The sequence below is a fragment of the Equus przewalskii genome, chromosome 9, assembly GCF_037783145.1.
Source record: "Equus przewalskii isolate Varuska chromosome 9, EquPr2, whole genome shotgun sequence".
NCBI lineage: Eukaryota > Metazoa > Chordata > Mammalia > Perissodactyla > Equidae > Equus > Equus przewalskii.
The window spans coordinates 41,586,531-41,604,226 of record NC_091839.1 but is presented as its reverse complement, the minus strand read 5'-3'; the positions used below and the strand labels follow the sequence as shown (position 1 = coordinate 41,604,226).

The 17,696-nt window shown below is 47.9% G+C and overlaps 2 protein-coding genes across 52 annotated transcripts in view; one reads left to right on the top strand and one right to left on the bottom strand.

The window, feature by feature from the left end:
• Positions 1 to 3,934, top strand: part of LYRM2 (LYR motif containing 2) — a 30,431-nt gene extending 26,497 nt beyond the window's left edge. The window contains exon 4 of one of the 2 annotated variants that reach the window (XR_011521967.1): positions 68 to 3,934. The gene's annotated coding sequence lies outside the window, so the exon portion shown is untranslated. The remainder of the gene's footprint in view (positions 1 to 67) is intronic. The other variant, XR_011521968.1, reaches the window with a different exon arrangement.
• Positions 1 to 17,696, bottom strand: part of ANKRD6 (ankyrin repeat domain 6) — a 181,678-nt gene that overhangs the window by 19,205 nt on the left and 144,777 nt on the right. For 18 of the 50 annotated variants that reach the window (XM_070633606.1, XM_070633602.1, XM_070633608.1 and 15 more), the window contains 5 exons: positions 13,771 to 13,869; positions 7,187 to 7,285; positions 5,424 to 5,522; positions 1,534 to 1,632; positions 48 to 146 (listed from right to left, as the gene is read on the bottom strand). In XM_070633606.1, the coding sequence (XP_070489707.1) occupies positions 48 to 146; positions 1,534 to 1,632; positions 5,424 to 5,522; positions 7,187 to 7,285; positions 13,771 to 13,869 (495 nt within the window). Of the gene's footprint in view, positions 1 to 47; positions 147 to 1,533; positions 1,633 to 5,423; positions 5,523 to 7,186; positions 7,286 to 11,377; positions 11,565 to 13,770; positions 13,870 to 17,696 lie in introns of all 50 variants that reach the window. The other 32 variants (XM_070556673.1, XM_070633636.1, XM_070556675.1 and 29 more) reach the window with 5 other exon arrangements.

The window sequence follows — 17,696 nt, the reverse complement described above, 5'->3', positions numbered from 1 at the left end:
TTGTGGGGAGGGGGCCTGGTGGCCATGGGGAGGACACATGCACTGACCTGGTTCTTTTCATGGACAGAACAGAAAGCACTGAGGAGGAGCTTAATGATGGACAAGTGATTATAGCGTGCAGCAACGTGCAAACAGGTGTCGCCTGCCTGCGGACAGAAATCAAACTCTAAGCACAGTCTGAGCGGTTACAAAACAAAACAGAGTAAAAAAGAAACATCACTTAAAAGCTGGCAGACTAGCACACGTTCTTCAGAGGATATCAGCCTGAATTCTAAGCATCTCCCCTACTGCAGATGCTCCACTCCAAGACTCACAGCCCTCTGCCGCTGTCTGCAGCCCTGCTCACTTTCAGCCGCGCAGTCTCTGCTTTCAGGTTCACACGCTGGATGCCTGCTCCGCGAGACCTTCACAAGAGCCAGGCAGGCTCTGCTCACCCAGCACTTGATCAGAATCCGCTGCCCCCAGCCTCTCCTGCAACCCACAGGCTCTGGAGTACACTGAACTACGACCAACAGCACTGCTGTGGAAACGAGCCTTCCCATCACAGAGCCGTCGTGACCTGTCGGATTTTAAGATCTTGTGTGTTCTAAAAAAACTCACGTTGCGTCCTATTTTAGCAGGACCCCAATATCCCATATGGAACAAAGTAGCCTGGGGAGATGATGAAGAAGCAATCACTGGGAGTGAAAAAGGGCATTCAGAAACCCTCAGGAGCAGGGCCTTCCTTAGTGGACACAGGCCAAACTGCTCCCAGAGAGACAACGAAACCGGAGACAGAAAGTCGTGACATTCTGCAGCGTTCTCCTGACGTCTTCATTCTAGCTCTGTCTAGAGATGGTGACCACTCAGCATAACCTCTCCCCCGGAATGAGGGGGGCCAAGCTCAAAGCTGAGGCTCAGGGCATTCTGAGAACCCCCTCAGATGAGTCCGCCCCCAAATCGAGAAGATCCCAGCTGAGGCTATTTTGTTGCAAGAAGCCTCAGTCAGACTCTCTTGTCAGGTGGCTGAGGCTGGGGGCTTATAAAGGAAACGCAGCTTGTGGTGGAGGGAGGGGGGAGACCCACATGACCGCTCAGGTCGGGCATCCACTAAGAACCACTGACACATCAGCTCATCCCAAGGACGCCTCAGTAAGCAGTTTGTGGGTGCTGGGCACGGAGCATCAGAAGACCCCCCGGCACGGCATCAGCCAATTTTGCCATAGTACAACACTCCATGTGGGTGGAGACTTTCTTAAAACATTTAGACGTTTCTTAGACTCATTTGCCAGACACATGCCCTAAGAAATGACAAAGAAACTGAGACGGAGGAGTGAGGGGAAAAGGACGGGAGAAGAGCAGTGTTTCCGAGTCTTGATTCCTTTTCTCGTGCCCCTTAGGAACGACCCCTTAGGAAATTAGCAAAAAAGGAATAGAAATAGTCCCCAAACACTTTACATTTTTATTTTCTAGATGTTAATACTCAAGCATGCTGAGGGTTATTTTCTGAGGTGACACAAGAGAGCGCGAGAGAAGCCGGTTTTGTTCACCCACGTTATTTTTGAGGTCAGCGCGGGACCCGCCCAGCAGGAGGATGCGCGTGCTCTGGGAGTGGCTGTTCTGGCAGGCCAGGTGCAGAGCGGTGTTCCCCGCCTTGGAGAGAGGCAAGAGAAGGGAGGACACGTTAGCAACACGCTTCTGTGCAGACCTGCACCGGGCAGGCCATGCAGAGGGGCGATACTTAGAGAAAAACAGTCAATGCTCACATTCTCTGCTTCCTGACCAGAGGTCCCAGCAAAGGACATGTTCTTCCATGGCAAGAACATTTAATTTGGAATCCAAACAGGCAGAAGAGCCACATCTGTCAGAAAACCTGGGTTCCAAGTCCTGGCTATACCACTTACTAGTTGAAAGCCACTGGGCAAGGCTCTTAATTAGCTTCTCAGCCTTGAATTCCTTACCTGTAAAAGGGAGCGAGACTCCTACATCCTGAGGCTGTCAGGAGTGGTTCAGAGTGCCGAGGAGGGCACTTCCTAGTGGTAAAATGCTGTGCACATGCACAGCGCTCTGTGCCCTAGCGAGGACCGCATCCCTCCTGCCCAACACGCACAATACCTGTGGCTACAAAACTCTACCGTGGAGCAGAGACGGCAGAAACAGGCCACTTCCTGCATGTGCAGGCTAAAGGGACCTAGGATTTAACTTGGAAGACTTTCTCAAATCTTGTATTTTTCTTGAAACATCAAAAGCTGAACTACAGACAAGGTCCCCACAGAAGAGGCAAGACATTTGCACCTGTCACTTACTATGCAGATAGAGACCCTCCTGCTTCTCGGGTTCTACCTTGAACACACCACGTGAAAATGATAACCAAGGGTCGGAACAGAGTCCACAGCAATCTTGACACGACACAGACAGAACTTTTTGAAACTGTGGGCACAGGACCTGCAAGACTCCTGATAACCCCTAGACAAGGAAGGGGAGCAGCAGGCAGCAGGGGAGGAGACCTGGCATCAAGTCTGACAGGCCGCGAGCTCTCAGAAGGTTAATGCCCAAGCTCAGTGTTTGTTCTGCTGAGTTGGAGAGCTGGGTCAGGACTGCACTGGCGTGGGCTCAGAGCTATGACACTGCCTGTTTATGGCTCTTTGCTCGCCTCGTTTACTCCTGCTGGATCACGCAGCACTGTCTGCCCATGCTCGACGATGTTCTATTCCTCATCGTTTGAAAGGAGGAATGAGGTTTTTTTTAAAAGAGGAAAACTATATGTCGCCGGTTCACTTAGCTAAGTCATAACTTAGCTCTAAGCAGCCTGGTAGAGTAGTTTTTCCTCCCTGGCACAGGGGGTGGGGTCCGGGCTGTTCTAGTTTTAGCCCTGAGAGTCAGCATTCCAGGAAACCCCTCAGCCCAGGGCAAAGCAGGACAGCTGGTCACTCAAGGCCTAGTTGGGGTTTGCTTCTCCTCTTTTTCTGTTTAAAGTTTCCCAGGAGATTTTAAAGTGCAGCCAGTAGAGAACCATGGCTGGCTTAGTTCTCAGAAATGAAAGATCTGCCCACACTCTAAATTCTTCGTTTCTCGTGAAAGGCGCAGGGCTTGGTGGTGGAATGCTCACTGCACACAGAGTTGGCTGTCTCAAAGTTATTGGCCTTGTGGGAATCCTTAAAAAGGTGTTGAATAAATGAGTGAAATAAAAGAGATATGATGGTTCTAGAAATACATGCTATCAACATTTACTTTGGCAGTAAGAAAATACCAATTATGCTGAAAAGCATTTAGATCAAGAAAATGAGAAACCATGGGTGTGAATAGACAAATTATGGTGCATCCATACAATAAAAAGGAATGAAAGGATGCAATAAAAAGGAATGAACTCATCATACACATAACAACATGGAGGAATCTCAAAAACATTATGCTAAATGAAAGAAGTCAGACACAAAAGGCTACATACTGTATGATTCCATTTAGATGACATTCTGGGAAAGGCTACCATTCCGTGGTGGTCAGGGGCCGGGAGTGGATGGGCGTAGGATTGCCACCAAAGGGCACAGAGGAACTTTTTGGGGTGATGGAAACATTTTATATCTTGATTGTGGTGGTGGTGGTTACACAACTGTATACATTTATCAAAACTCCTAGAACAGTAGAGCTAAGAAGGACGAACTTTACTGTATATGAATTATGCCTCAAAACCTGACGTTACAAAGATGTGACCTGGGTAGATATATGTAGCAGGCACTTCTCCCCTCCTAAGTAATGAGTACTGATGTCCCAGACAGGGGCTCCAGGACCTTGCTTATACAGTGGAATATTATTCAGCTTTAAAAAAAGAGAGAAATTCTGTCATTTGCGACAACATGGATGAACCCAGAGGGCATTAAGCCAAGTGAAATAAGCCAGACGAGAAAGACAAACATTGTATGGTATCACTTACATGTGGAAACTTGAAAAAAAAAAATAGTCAAACTCATAGGACAGAGTAGAAAGTGGCTGCCAGGGGCTAGGATGTGGGGAAATAGGGAGAGGTTGGTAAAAGGACAGACACTTTCAGTTATATGAATAAGGTCTAAGGATCTAATGTACAACATGGGGACTATAGTTGATAACACTGCATAGTATCATTGAAATTTGCTGAGAGTAGAACTTAAACGTTCTCACAAAAAAAGGAAATACGTGAGATGATGGTATTAATTAACCAATGGGGGAGATCCTTTCACAATATATGCATACATCAAATTATCCCACTGTATAGTTTATATATCTTACAATTTTATTTGTCAATTATACCTCAATACAGCTGAAAAAAAAAAAGACAGACCTTTCTAGAGGCTTCCCAGAGGCTGCAGCTGGAGCAGAGCACAGAAGCCCTCTTCTGGGATGGCACCTCACTGTGCTTCCCCAGCCTCTGCTGCTGCATCTGCAGGGAGGACCTGTGGCCCGCCACAGCACCCCTGGGGCCTGCATGGGACAGGCGGCAGTGTGGCAGAGCAGACAGACCCAGGCTAGTTTACGGCCCTAAGTGTGTCACAAACGCATCATGCGTCTTGGTCAAGACTCTCCTGGTTCCCAGCTTAGGCCTCCCTCTCATTAAGTGGGAGCCACCTACTTCTCAGCTGGTATAAACTCACCACTCATGTTCCAGACATGTGCCACTGAGGAAATGGAGCAGCCACCAGCCTGCCAGGCATTACTGGAGATGTTACGATGCATGGATGCTTCTTTCCCTCAAGCTTTTGACCCGTGAGGGAACCGTGAGAAACATTTAGCCATTAAATGACAGCGGGTGCCAACAGAGCGCCGCAGGAACCAGCCCAACAGCCTTTGGGGAGGGAGAGGCCCTGCCCTGGGGCTGGGTTGGAGGTCCACAGGCAGAACCGAGGAGCAGGCTACCTCTAAGGCAGTGGGCAAGCGGAGGCAACAGTGAGCCCACCCGGATGGCGCAGGAGGCACATGCCGGGAAAGGCACAGGGCAGAGGCTCCAGACGCAGGCTGAGGCCCCAGACAGCTTCAGCGGCAGGTTTCTGAGCAGAGGAGGAGCAGGATGGAGAAGGGACTAGGCACGCCCGTCCATAGCCTGTGAGGCTTCTGAAATTCTCCAGGGACGCATTAATAATGAGCACGGCAGGAGAGGGACACGTGCGAGAGAGAAGACGTGATGAGTGACCCGGAGGGGAGAAGAAATGCTACTGGCCTATGAGGACAGGGCTGGCTTGCTAACTACGCTCTAATTAACCAGTGGAAAGCAGTGAGAGCCAGGGAGTTCAAAGGGAGTCCCAGCCACTCCAGGAGGTGCTCTCGCTCGCCACAGAGCTGATGTTCCCTAAGGAGTTTCAAGCTTTCTTTTCCCTTGAGCTCTGCTCTGCTCAGTGAGAAGAGGCTCCTGCAGGGAAGGAAGCACAGCCACCCTCACCTGTGAAGGAGGAGCTCTAGCACCTTCTGGGCCTCACCTTGTTCTTGGCAAGCACGTTGGCCCCTGCCTTAACAAGCAGCTTGGCTGACTGGCTGAAACCGTGCCAGGACGCTTCGTGCAGGGCCGTATTCCCATCCTGAGGAGTGCACACAGGGAGAGAAAGCTATTACCAAGACCTAACATCCCACTGTAACCCAAGCATCAGTGTGTATTCTTAGGCCACACTGCAGCGCCTTTCTCAACTGGGGTTTCCTTTCTCAACTGGGGTTTCTCGTCTGAACCACAGAACCCAGAATATGACTTGAGTAGCCAGTTTCTCCATTCTCCCAGATACGGTACAACCAGTACTGTTCTAGATTCAAGATGTACAACGGGTACCTTACAGTGTTAGAGCTAAGGCTTTCAGCGAATCCCAGTTGAGAAAAGCTCCAGGGCCATGCACAGCTCACATTTAACAGAAAGCACCATGAGACATCATGATGTCCATTCCTTCCCACCTCCACCGTGCCCTGGGGCCTGCTCTTCTCTGCTCCCAGACCGAGAGAGAACCCTGCAAAGGTCGGGCAAAAGAAGAGCCCATCTCACAAGTTCCAGGGCCCAAGGGCCAGACAGTAGATCCCCTCCTCCTTTTTCTTCCCCAAATTTAATCTCACTCAGCTTCATCCAAAAGCCTCAGGCCCCAAACAAATGAGCAGACGCTGAAAAAACAGTGATTTGTAAATAAAGTAAACAGGTGTCCTCAATATATTGGTGACTTTTAAATAAAAATCAACCATTAACAAACATAGCTTGTATTTGCTTAACTTACTATAAAAAAAGAGATATTAAGTGCAATGAATTGAGTGTGGTGGGGCCGGGAGGGCCGGGGTTATGGGAGGGAGAAGCACGGAGAGGAGAGGTGGAGATACCCCCATGCTGCTCCAGGCCAGGGCACAGGGCCGTCAGCTGGGGCCGTGCAGGGGCATTCTCCAGTCATGTCCAGGCTCGGGCTCAGACTTTTATTCAGCCACACCAAGAGACAGGCCTCATGCTGCTGACCCACAAGGGGAAGTCTAGGTCTCAAAGGTCATGGGACCAAAGGCCAGGGAGTGGGGTGCACTGGGAAGGGTGGTGGTGACATGTGGCCCGGCCAGTGGGACTGACTGCACGAAGCAGGAAGCAAAAGGAAAAGTGACGGGAAGGAGGCGCAGGGTGAGGGGGCATCGGGGTGCTGGTAATGATCTGATTCCTGATCTGGGTGCTCACACAGATGCGCTCAGGTAGTGAAAACTCACTGAGCCGCATGCTTGCTGTTCGTGCCCTTTTCTGCAGGTATATGACACTTTAATGAAAAGTTGTTTAAAAAAGTAAAGAGACTGAATGTACTTAATTGCAAACTTCCATGTTTTGAGATTGACAATTTAAAAACAATGGATTAATGTATATCATTGGGATTTCTTAAAGAACGATTGTGCTTTTTTTTTTTCCAATATAGTTTAAATAAGTTAATACACTCACTTATCTAAAAAAAAAGGGAGAGAGAGAGTCTGGGGCACATGCCTTCCCCATCCAGGCCTCCACAGGTCATTACTTCCACAGGTTTTTTTCTTTACCATTGATATTTAGGCAGTTGGCCACTGCTGCCACAGAACAGGGAAAGGATTTAAAAAAATACAGTTTGCTGGGATCTCAGATACTTTCAAAGGAAATACGGGCTGATTTCATCGTGTTAAATCATGAGCTATAAGACTCAGGAATGACAGCATCTTAAACGCTCAACAGTTCCCAGAGCGGGTCCTCAGGCTGAAACGCCCACTTCACCTTGTCCTGTCGGTCCAGGGCACAGCCCTCCTGGATGAGCGCCGCGATGACCTCCGTGTTCCCCACCACCGTGGCCCGGTGCAAGGCGGTCTGATCCCCCTGCAGAGTGAGGTAGAGGCAGGAACAGCAGTCAGATCTCCCTACCTGCCCCATTCACTCACTCCACTCTGAAACAAGGACACCTCCTGACCCACAGGGAGCAGACTGGTCACCAGGGGCGAGGCGGGCATTTTGGTCTAGTTAGTAGACAGTGCATGCTGAGCAGAGCAACTGTGTTCACCAACTCACTGGGAACCTTAAGCCAACCTCAGAAGCACCCTTGGCTGCAAAGCTGACCTCAGAATCAGGGTCAGGCCCTCACCCGCCACCCCAGGGGATGGCAGTGTTCAGCGGGACTGGGACTGTCACATCTGTGAAGAGCATGTCTGAAAGCTGGACTGTGTGTGCTGTGCAATTAAACCAGCAATGCCCGGAATCTTTACTCCCCATTGCGTCGTCCAGCCCCTGCTTTCAGAGGATCGCTCTCCAGCTGTGTCAGTCAGCAGCGCTCATGATTCGATGACGGGTGTATAATTTGCTGATTGACTTGTACTGGCCAAGAGCAGTGTAGGGTTCACACTGTGTCTCCAGGGACTGCCAGCTATCACTGCATATCTCTAAGAAGCCCCTTCTGATATTTCATGACAACATCCTCACTGATTTATGCTGCATTTGACCCTTTCTCTGTGATCAGACTCCTGGGATTGCTGACCTCTTTTCCCATCAGGGCGCCAAGGGGAACTTGACTCTTTCCCCTAATTGTAGCTGTGAGGAGGACTAAAGGCTCCTAGAGGTCAGATGGTCAAGACTGTGACGAGGGTTCTGAAGTCTCTAAGAGCACACCTTATCTCTGACACGTGCTCTGGAAGTCAAGTTGAGACAAATCAAGTCCAGCCTGTGGTCCACGCTCGATGGGGAGATGGGTGAACAGTGTGGGACATGGGGGTCAGGAGATTCGAGTCGTGCACAGCCTTTGGGGACACCTGTCACCTCGCTGGGCCTCAGGGTCTCCGCCTGTGAAAGGAAGGGTGCATGATCCGCAAGCTCTCCCTTCCCTTCTTGGGCTCTATGATTTGGTTGGTAAGAGTTTTGCATAAACAAAGTTTCCTGGCGGAACACCAGAGGGGCCAAGGACACTCTGGGGTACCCCTGGACCTCAGTCCAAGAGAGAAAAGAGAGATTATTATGAGAGAGAAAACCTGGAGCCTTTTCAAAGAGGGAGGTGCCGCTATCTATAAATACCCTTAATGGAATGCTGAGTCTACTTACTAAACTCCCTGGAATCCATAACAAACAACAATGCACATTAAAGGCAGTTAGTCGAAAACACAGTTCTGGGGATGGATGGTGGTGATGGCTGCAGAACAATGTAAATGTACTTAATGCCACTGAACTGTACGGTTAAAATGGCAAATTTCATGTTTTATGCATTTTATCGCAATAAAAAAAGCACTTAACATTATTGAAAACTCTAATTCACTTTCTTAAAATTAAAAATCTTCCCTTAAAAATCCACGAGGGGAAGTGATTTTTATTTGCCTCCTTATATTTTTTAATACTTTCCGATTTTTTATGTTTAATACATAATTTTTAGCATCAGGAAAAACTGCTATTTCTTAAAAGTCTAAGCTGTAACACTCTACCAGTAATGGAACCGTCCATGTCTCAGAATCTTTTCTCACTGTTCATTAGTAGAATTTAAGGGATTTCTGCAGTGATAGCTCAGGACGTCCTGGCCCGTGACCATGATTTCATCCACTGTCTGCAGCATTTCTAGCACCAGCCCTCCTCTCGGCATCCTGGGCTATTATTCTCAGTAAAAAATTACGTTTAGACTTGGTTTCCTTCTCATCCACCTTCCCAGACCCTTTATTCAAAGAAGACCCTCAGGTGCCATGCAGTCAAAAGAAGAACGTGGCCACTGGATCAGTGGCTGCAGGAGGTGTGCTGAGCGCCACACGTCCATTTCAAACATCTTAGGAAGTATTTCCAGATTAGTACACTTAATGCCCAAACAAGCAATCATATGAGAAACTGTCCAAGTCTTAACTTCTCAAAACTTCTGTAAGAATTTCTACGACTGTCCATTTCCCTATCAGAATGATGATGGGTTTTCCCAAAATGGACCTCAAATGCAATTCATTACTACTGACCTGATGAGAAAGATGGCGCTCTGTTCTCAGCACGAAGGGCGAGACAGCAGCTCACTCCTTCAGGGTAAACCCTGACTTGGTCAGATTGCTAACGGTTCAAAGCCTTTTAATGTTCCCACACACTGCCTGCACTCCAACTAGCACTCCATGGACCAATCAGAACAAGCTTTCTACATAACGAAACTTAACCGTCCCATCCATGCTGTGCACAGAGTGAGCAACAAGCCCGAACACACGGGTCACGTCAGCCGCTCCCATGTCCAAGCCATCGCACAGACGGCCTCTGCTGGTTAGGGCCCAGTCCAACCCAGACTCGCTTTAGGTCAAACGCTTTATCGTGTTTCACAAGCTGCCACTAAATCATGCTTTAAGGCAGCTTGGGAGACAGAATGTCACGATTATTTAGTACGTGCTTTCGGCATGAATCTACTGTATTTATGCCCCTTGAGACAACTCTCCCTTGTGAAACTCGAGCTGGATGAAGAAGCTAAATCTAACATCTACTTCAGCCCTGAGGAGTCCATTTCCAGATGGATCATCAAGACTCACTGAGTTCTAAGGACCTGCCTGATGCTGGTGAGAATACAAACTGTCCCCCGCCAACGGGCACAGGTGTCTCCTGCAGTTCCCCTTTCCCTGCAGAGACCTTGCAGCTGCACTGTGTGTTTCCAGGCCACAGCTCCCCGTCCATCTTTCCTCCCCTCGCTCAGGGCCTGGGTCCTTGCCTCATCAGTAGGATAAACACTGCTGGGAAGGCCCAAGTCAGCCTTCCCCCGCCATACGCTGCCGTTTGGCTGGGCCACGAGCTTCACTGACACTAGATGGGTGGTTCTGGAGACTGAATGGGACACTTTACCTGGTGTATAAGAACCAGCCACCCTCAAGTTACCAAGATGAGAACTGAAGGCTCTGAGAGACATGAAATACTTAAGCAAAGGGCGCCTCGGGCTGTCTGCCTCAGAGCCACTCTTCCCCAGAAGATGGCACAAATAATGGGACACCTGAGACCCTCGAATGACACGTGGTCAATTACCTGTGAATCAACTTTGCCTCCTATAAAACTAAAATTTACTGTTAAAATATGACACAGAAAAACAAAATGTGTCCTCAATACATACTTATTAACAGACCCAAGAAGCAACTTTGACATAATCCTTATTTCTATATGATCTAAATTAACCATGAAATTCTCAACTTTGGGGGGAAAAAAGCACTGGGAAAAGTAAAGTACTCTCAACAGCATTTACTCAGTGAATATTTGCTGACCGTCTACTATGCTCCAAGTGCCATGGCATCTAATTCTCTCATTTTATTGATAAAAAACCCCAAGGCCCAGCACAGTTCAGTGCCCACTCTAGGATAACCAGCTAGTTCAGGGGAGCGTGGTTGGGCCAGAATTCAAATTGTCAAGGCTCTTTGCACTCAATCCAAGCTGTTTCCAACCTGTGACATCAATTCACCTTAGGACAGGCCTCATAAAAGATCAGGTGCCTCTGTGGGGTCGGGGCAGCCTCTTTATGGCATCATCAAGCTAAGAGCTTTAGCACGGTGCCTTGGCCACTATAGGTACCCAAGAAGTATTTGTTGAATGATTTACTACAAAGAAGCAGAAGGAAAAATGCTGCCGCTGGAAACTTGAAGAGCCAGCAACCTCGCCGTTTGGCACTTTGATGTGGAACATGCTGACCGTCTGCAAAGTGCATAAACCGCCAGCTCTCAATTTTTCTAAGAGAGCAGTGTTTCTCACTTTGGGATTTTAAGAAGTCTGAAATTTCTGAGGTATAATTCTTTGTTCTGAAATACTTGTAGTTTTCTCTCCTACATGATGAAAAAGAGCGAGCACATGTGGGCAGATTCCAAAGCTAAGCTCACGGAAGAAACCCCAGGCATGCAAAGGTGGAATGTGCTCCTCTTCAGGAGGGCTCCCTCCCAGGTGGCACAGGCAGACACGCTGCAAGGAAGCTCAAGACAGGGTGGGTGTGCAAAGCAAGCTGCTGACCTCTTTTTCTCTCTCTGATCTTCTGGGGCTCTTCCTAGCCTTTCTTCTCGGGTGTTTCTGATCTTTCTCCTCCTTCATGCCTTTTTCTGTGGCCACAGGGTCCTGGACTATTTCAGAGGTGAGGGCTGTATGATTGCTCACTGACCAATCAGAGATGGCATTGGAGCTCCAATGGTTGTTGACAGGACTGGCAGGAAGCAAGAAGGAATTTGCTCCTGGAGTTGCATATTCTAAAGAACTGGTTTCCACAGGTTCAAATTCATAATAATCCCACTCCAGGCCACTGGAGGTCATTCTTCACCTAATCCTCAGTCTTTACCATGACATAACAAACAATATCTGCAGAATATGAAGTCAGGAGTAAATTCTTCATCACATTAACATTCTCTATTTTTATCCATCATCCAAGACAGGTAACTTCTGAAATGGGTTTTTCCAGTAATTAATCTCCCAGCTTCTTCAAAGAACACCCATAAAGAGTTTTCTCCTCAAATTCTTGCATAAGTTTCAAGGCCGATCGTCAACAAGCATGGTAAATACACAGAAGACAGATACGAACTATATTCTGGCAGGTGCATTACTTCAGAACTAGCGAAGGTCAATTCCACCTTCTCCATTCCCAACTGTTTTTACACTGTTTTGGCACTGTGTTTTTATTTTGTGTTGTTTTGAATTAACTTATCTGGGAGAAGCAATGTACACATTGCCTGTTTAGGGCAGAGAAGATGCAAGAAAATAAAGAACTCCAATAAATGAAAGAGGGTGTTCCTGCCTAAAAGTGGAGCTGGCTTTCCTTCTGCTGCCATGTTTCACCCTGGCGACCTATGAGAACTTCTGCCTATTTTACTCCCAACCTTGTCTGATAAAACGGCAGCAGGTCTAGGAAGTTCGCACGGCCTTTGCTGCATGAAAACACTGTGATACTCGGAGCTCAGGGCCTGAGGCAGGAGTACTGGGTTGGGATGGGGTAGCAGGCCTGCCATCGCAGCCTTGCCACTGTGGCAAGCAAGGGCTTTAATTATGCAAAGAGAAGACCAGATGCATCCCAACATGTTTGCACCAGCAACTCAATGCCCCACCTTTTCTGTGGTCAGACTCTCTTCTCTCTCCCTGTATTTTTGCTCCTGTCATCTAAGAATATGATATAATCATGAATGTTATGATGGCTACAATGCAGGAAAACAAAAAAGTATTATGACCCAAGGTAGAAATCAGCAGCTTAAAGCTAAATCAGCATCTTTTCAAAATAACATCCTTGATGGCCCAACAGCTTCCAAATATAACCAGAGGTTTATGAGTGACACTGGACAGCCTTCTGCCCACGCATAAAACAATGACATTTTTAGTTATTTCTTTGCAAATGCCGTCCTTCTCACTTGTGTGTTTGCCAAGTTTTAGGACATTACACAGAGACCCAAAGAAACTAAAGCACTTCGGTAACCCAAAGCCTACACACCCGAGGGTCTGAAATTTGACAACGCTCTGTAACTAGTTATTAAAGGTAAATCTGGAAGAGGTTATGATAAGTGCAAATGCTCCAAGATTCCGTGTTCCTCACAAAAGTTCTTATTTCTTAGAGTCCTACCACACAAATTAGAATTAGAAACAGCTTCTGAAAATAGTTTCCAATTATGGGACTGTTTCCTAATAGCTCGTTGGAGGACAACTGACATAATCCTGTCTACATCCCCTTCTTAGAGAATCCACCTTTTCCCAAGACCCAATGGGGCCGCCCTGTGCACGATGGGACCCACCCAGCCACTGCCAATTGACTCAGGAATGGATTCTCGACCCCAGAGGAGCCAGTCGGAGTCTCTCTCTAGATAATTTGAAGGAAGAGAGTCAGAGACTGAATAATGAGTCTGAATAATGGCGTGGTACCAGAGTGAACTCTGTCTGGATGTCTCCTTTTTCTTGGATTCCATGAGATCAGTGTCCTTTTTCTCCTATGAATAGGTCCTTTTTAACTAAATGTACATTGGCTAAGAAAAATCAAGACAAGAAAAGGAAAAAATTAAGCTTTTTAGCCCCACCTTTTCTCCAATGGTAAGCTTGGTCCCTGACACACATTTCCAGCAGGACTTGCCCACACTCACTTGTGTGTGTGGTGTGTGCATGATGTACTCCTTGATACTGAGACAGGACACAGGAAAAATGCCCTTCAAGATTCTGCACTTGAATAACATTAGAATAGGAAATGAACCATGATGGGAAAACTACCCCCTACTCCCAAATTCTAACTTACTACAGAGAATGGGTCCCAGAGGAGGTGTTCAGGAGTAAGCGCTTCCTACGACGGCTACTACCCTCGCACCTGATAGTGGGTTACATGTTATACTGTGGATTTCCAGGCAGACAAGCTCCCCTCCCATAGAATGATGGATTCTACTCACATCATCCTGGACATCGAGGTCACAACCAGCCTTCAGCAAGATCTGGACCACAGAGAGATGGCCCTTATTGGCAGCAAGATGCAGGGGGGTCCGGCCATGCTGTTAATACAAAGCAAACACTGATTTTAGAACAAGACATCAAAACCACTCCCCTGGACGGGGGAGGGGGCCTAGACCAAGTTTTGCACAGTGGCGCTCGCCGCTCCCCTTTGGTTTGGCAAGAAATTCTCATGGATTTACCCAAATTCAAGTTTGTCTCAATTAACCTTGGCTATTGACATTGTAAAAAATGAACAAGATATGCTTAAAATGTGAAGATTTCCTTTAATGCATAATTTCTACTCCCCACTCATCAAACTAGCAAGTAGAAAAAAGAGGGGTTTCATGTCATCTCATTTTCCCACTGGTGCTAATACTCAGGGATGACGAAGTGGCCACAGTGAATCCGATGGGGCAAGACATGGGAGAACAGCAAAAGGTCAAGCTAATCCACCCTAGAAGAATCTGGTTAGCAATTACTGAAAATTAAAAGTGCTGGCCAAACTGATCAGAAAAGGTTCTCCCTCTTCTTAAAAACAAATGTTATGGGGCTGGCCCGGTGACGCAGTGGTTAAGTTTGCGTGCTCCACTTTGGCAGTCCGGGATTCACAGGTTTGGATCCCAGGTGTGGACCTAGCACCGCTCGTCAAGCCATGCTGTAGTGGCATCCCACATAAAAAAACAGAGGAAGATTGCACAGATCTTAGCTCAGCAACAATCTTCCTCACACACATAAAACAAACCAAATTTTATAATTAAAAAATATTTCAGCCATTCAAAAATATAAATAATATTTTAAAATGTACATACCCACCAATCATTTTAAGAAAACAGTAGAGAAATCACAGCCGTTCCTGGTGAACCCCTCCCAGATCTCATTTCCTCTCCGACCCCAGAGGTCACCACTCTTAAATTTGGTATTCAGCATTTCTTTGCCTTTTTATTATACTTTACTATGTTCGTAGCCATAAACAATATATAAACATTGTTTTGCTTGTTTTCAAAGCTTACATAAATGGTATCAAACTGTACAATATAGTTTGGCAATGTTTTTGGTCCAATATTATATTTTTGAGATTTTTTTCATATTGTCGCATGTAGTTTCAGTTCATTTATTCATTACTGGCCCATTCCCCTACTGCTGGGCATCCAGGCTGTTCCCAGTGGTTTGCAGAACACATTTGTGTGCACATCTCCTTGTGCACCTGAGAAGGCGTCTTAGCCCTGTTGTCGGGTCAGAGACAACCTTCCTCTCAAATGCCCCTAAGCCTGTGGGCTCCTAAGGTATGACACTGAGGGTGACACCCAGAATAATTCTCTTCAGAGTAAATCAGCTTCTATCCAGAGAACTGACCTTGCAAAACTCTGAATTTCCCAAATTCTAAAGGAGACATGATGTTTCCTTTGCTTTTTCAACCTCAAGTTCACTGTGGAGAAACATTTCCACCCTCTGCTCCACCATCATTTCACCAGGGGCCCCCAATGCTGAAACCCACCCCCGAGGAATAGGGATGTGTTTCTTAGCATCTAGATAAAACTTCCCAAAGACCTTTACTGATATTCTAGCAGGAGAAACCAGTTTGGGATCTCAATAAAGTGCCAGTGCGCCATGGGCAACTAATCGTGGAGGAAAACAGAGATAGCAGACGATAAAGGATCTCAATTTCTATCCATGAAATGCAATCAAAGCACTAGAACGAATCTGGAAAGAAAGAGGTCAGAGCTCACTTTAAAATTAGAATTCTTAATTAAGAAAAAAGCTACTCCCAAGAAAGCGGGCTATAAAAAGCCTTCATAAAAAGGCGAGCTCTGAGATGAGATGAAGGAGTGACCTTGCCTGGCTGACAATTGTGATCGGGACATGCTACTTAACCTTGATTCTTTAAATGAAACGTCCGCAGTTGATCAGACGGAGCAAAATAACCGGGTTCCACTCACTGGGCCTGATCCCAGGCTCCATCTGTCATCAGGCGTCCTTGTCAAGGACAAAGGATAAGTGCTTCTCAAAGTCGCTGAGGTATTCTGAAACACGGGGAAGTTTGTCATGCTTGTGAGGAGAAGGATGTGTGTGCTGTGAGCAAGGCTGACAGGACGGTGGGACACACGTGTTTCTGAGCAACTGGAAAATACAGACCATGATGGGGAGACGTTGCCCGGAGACAGAGAGTCTGGAAAGAGGCCACAGGCCAAGAAGTCACCGAGCGTGCCAGGTCAGGGGAGCCCCGAGGAACATCCTTGTCAGCAACCAGATATTGCTGGTTGGAAGCTGAGGCCCAAGGGTACAAAAGAGTTTGCCCAAGGGAACAAATAATTAGCAGGTAGGAGAAGGAAGTCCACAGAGACGTCCCTGTGTGCCTGCTGCGGTGCTGCTGTGGTTCCTGCCAGGTCACGTCTGCGAGGGCGCTTTAGAAACTAGACATTACCAACAAGAGGGCCCTGGACTGGAGGCACCTGCCCATCCGAAGTTAGCAGAGAAGCCCCTCTGTGGAGAAAGGAGAGGCCAGAGGCGCTGGACTCAGACAAGCCCACTCCAAATCCCAGCTCTGACTATAACACCCATGTGATTTCGTGCCCCACACACCTCAGTGTTGTCTCAACTGTAAAACAGGAAGAGCTGCCTCTACTTACCCCACGGGCTTGAAATAGGATTGACGAGCTAACATCTGCCACCTAACACGGGTCTCCTTTCCCTCCAACTGTCCTCAGCCCTCCCCCCTGAAGACACCCCAACCGCTCGCTCTCCTTGACACCCCGCACCTTTGTCTGAGCAAAGGCCAGTGAGTTGTCTTCAATGGCAAACAGACCTGGGCGAAGAGCTGGATCTCGGACCAGGCGGGTGGCCAGATGAGCCCGAGCTGGAGGGCTGCGGTTCCCACCAGCCAGTCCCGGCCCGCTCGCCCACTTCAATGTTTGTAATACAGTCCAAGGTTCTCTATCTGCATGGCTCTGCTGGAAGGGCCTTCTTTACCGGAAACATCCTTCCCCAAACTGTGCCTTCTCCGCATCTCCAGGCAGCAGCGTTGCCAGCCTCGTGTTCTCCACTCCCACAGCACTTCGTCCCCAGCTCAGGAAATCACTAAAGTCTGTTTTGAGTGTCACCCTGGGTGCTGGCTTCTCCTTCCAACTAGGCGGTGACCTCCCTGAGGGCAGGACTATGCCTCCGTGAATGATGAACGAGTTGACTCTGGGGTGGTGTGGGGGCCACGTCAGAGACGTCGCCGTGTGCCTCAAACACAGGGCAGGCTGGGGATACCAGAGACGTGGGAGCAAATTCCACAGTTCCAGCCTTGACCTCAGAGAAACGAAGAGCCTGGGATGGTGCAGACTGCAGACTCTGGGACGTCTCCGCTCCTCAGAGGACGTGCAGACATCCTGAGGGCTTCACGAGCATTTGCGCAGCTGCAACAGTGACACCGGGGCTTCTCTGAGGGGGTCAGTGTCCCCCTCAGACGTCTGGCTCCTCTTCTGGCTCTGGTAAAACTACAGCAGTAGCAAAGGCAGTAGTAGCCAGTTTCCCAGTGAACCTGAAGCTGTCGACTCCTACCCCCTGGGCTTTCCTAACATAAGACCGACCCTCTTACATACACACACACACACACCACTCACCAAAGAAGCAGAAATGTACTTGGTTTTCCAGAACATTCTGTAGTGAAAAGCAACAAAAGTAGAGCCATTCAAGGGAGTAGCTACTCCCGCCCCGCACACAGGGAAACCCCAAAGTCATGCCTGACAAGCAGAGAAGGCTGCAACCCCCCTAAGTGTGAGGGGGCAAACAGAATGAGCTCTTTGAATGACTTAGTCTCAAGGATGCAACTGCTCTCATCTCCATGCCCCTAGAATTGGCCAGTGCAAGAAATGGAAACAGGAGAAAAACTGTGTACTATGAA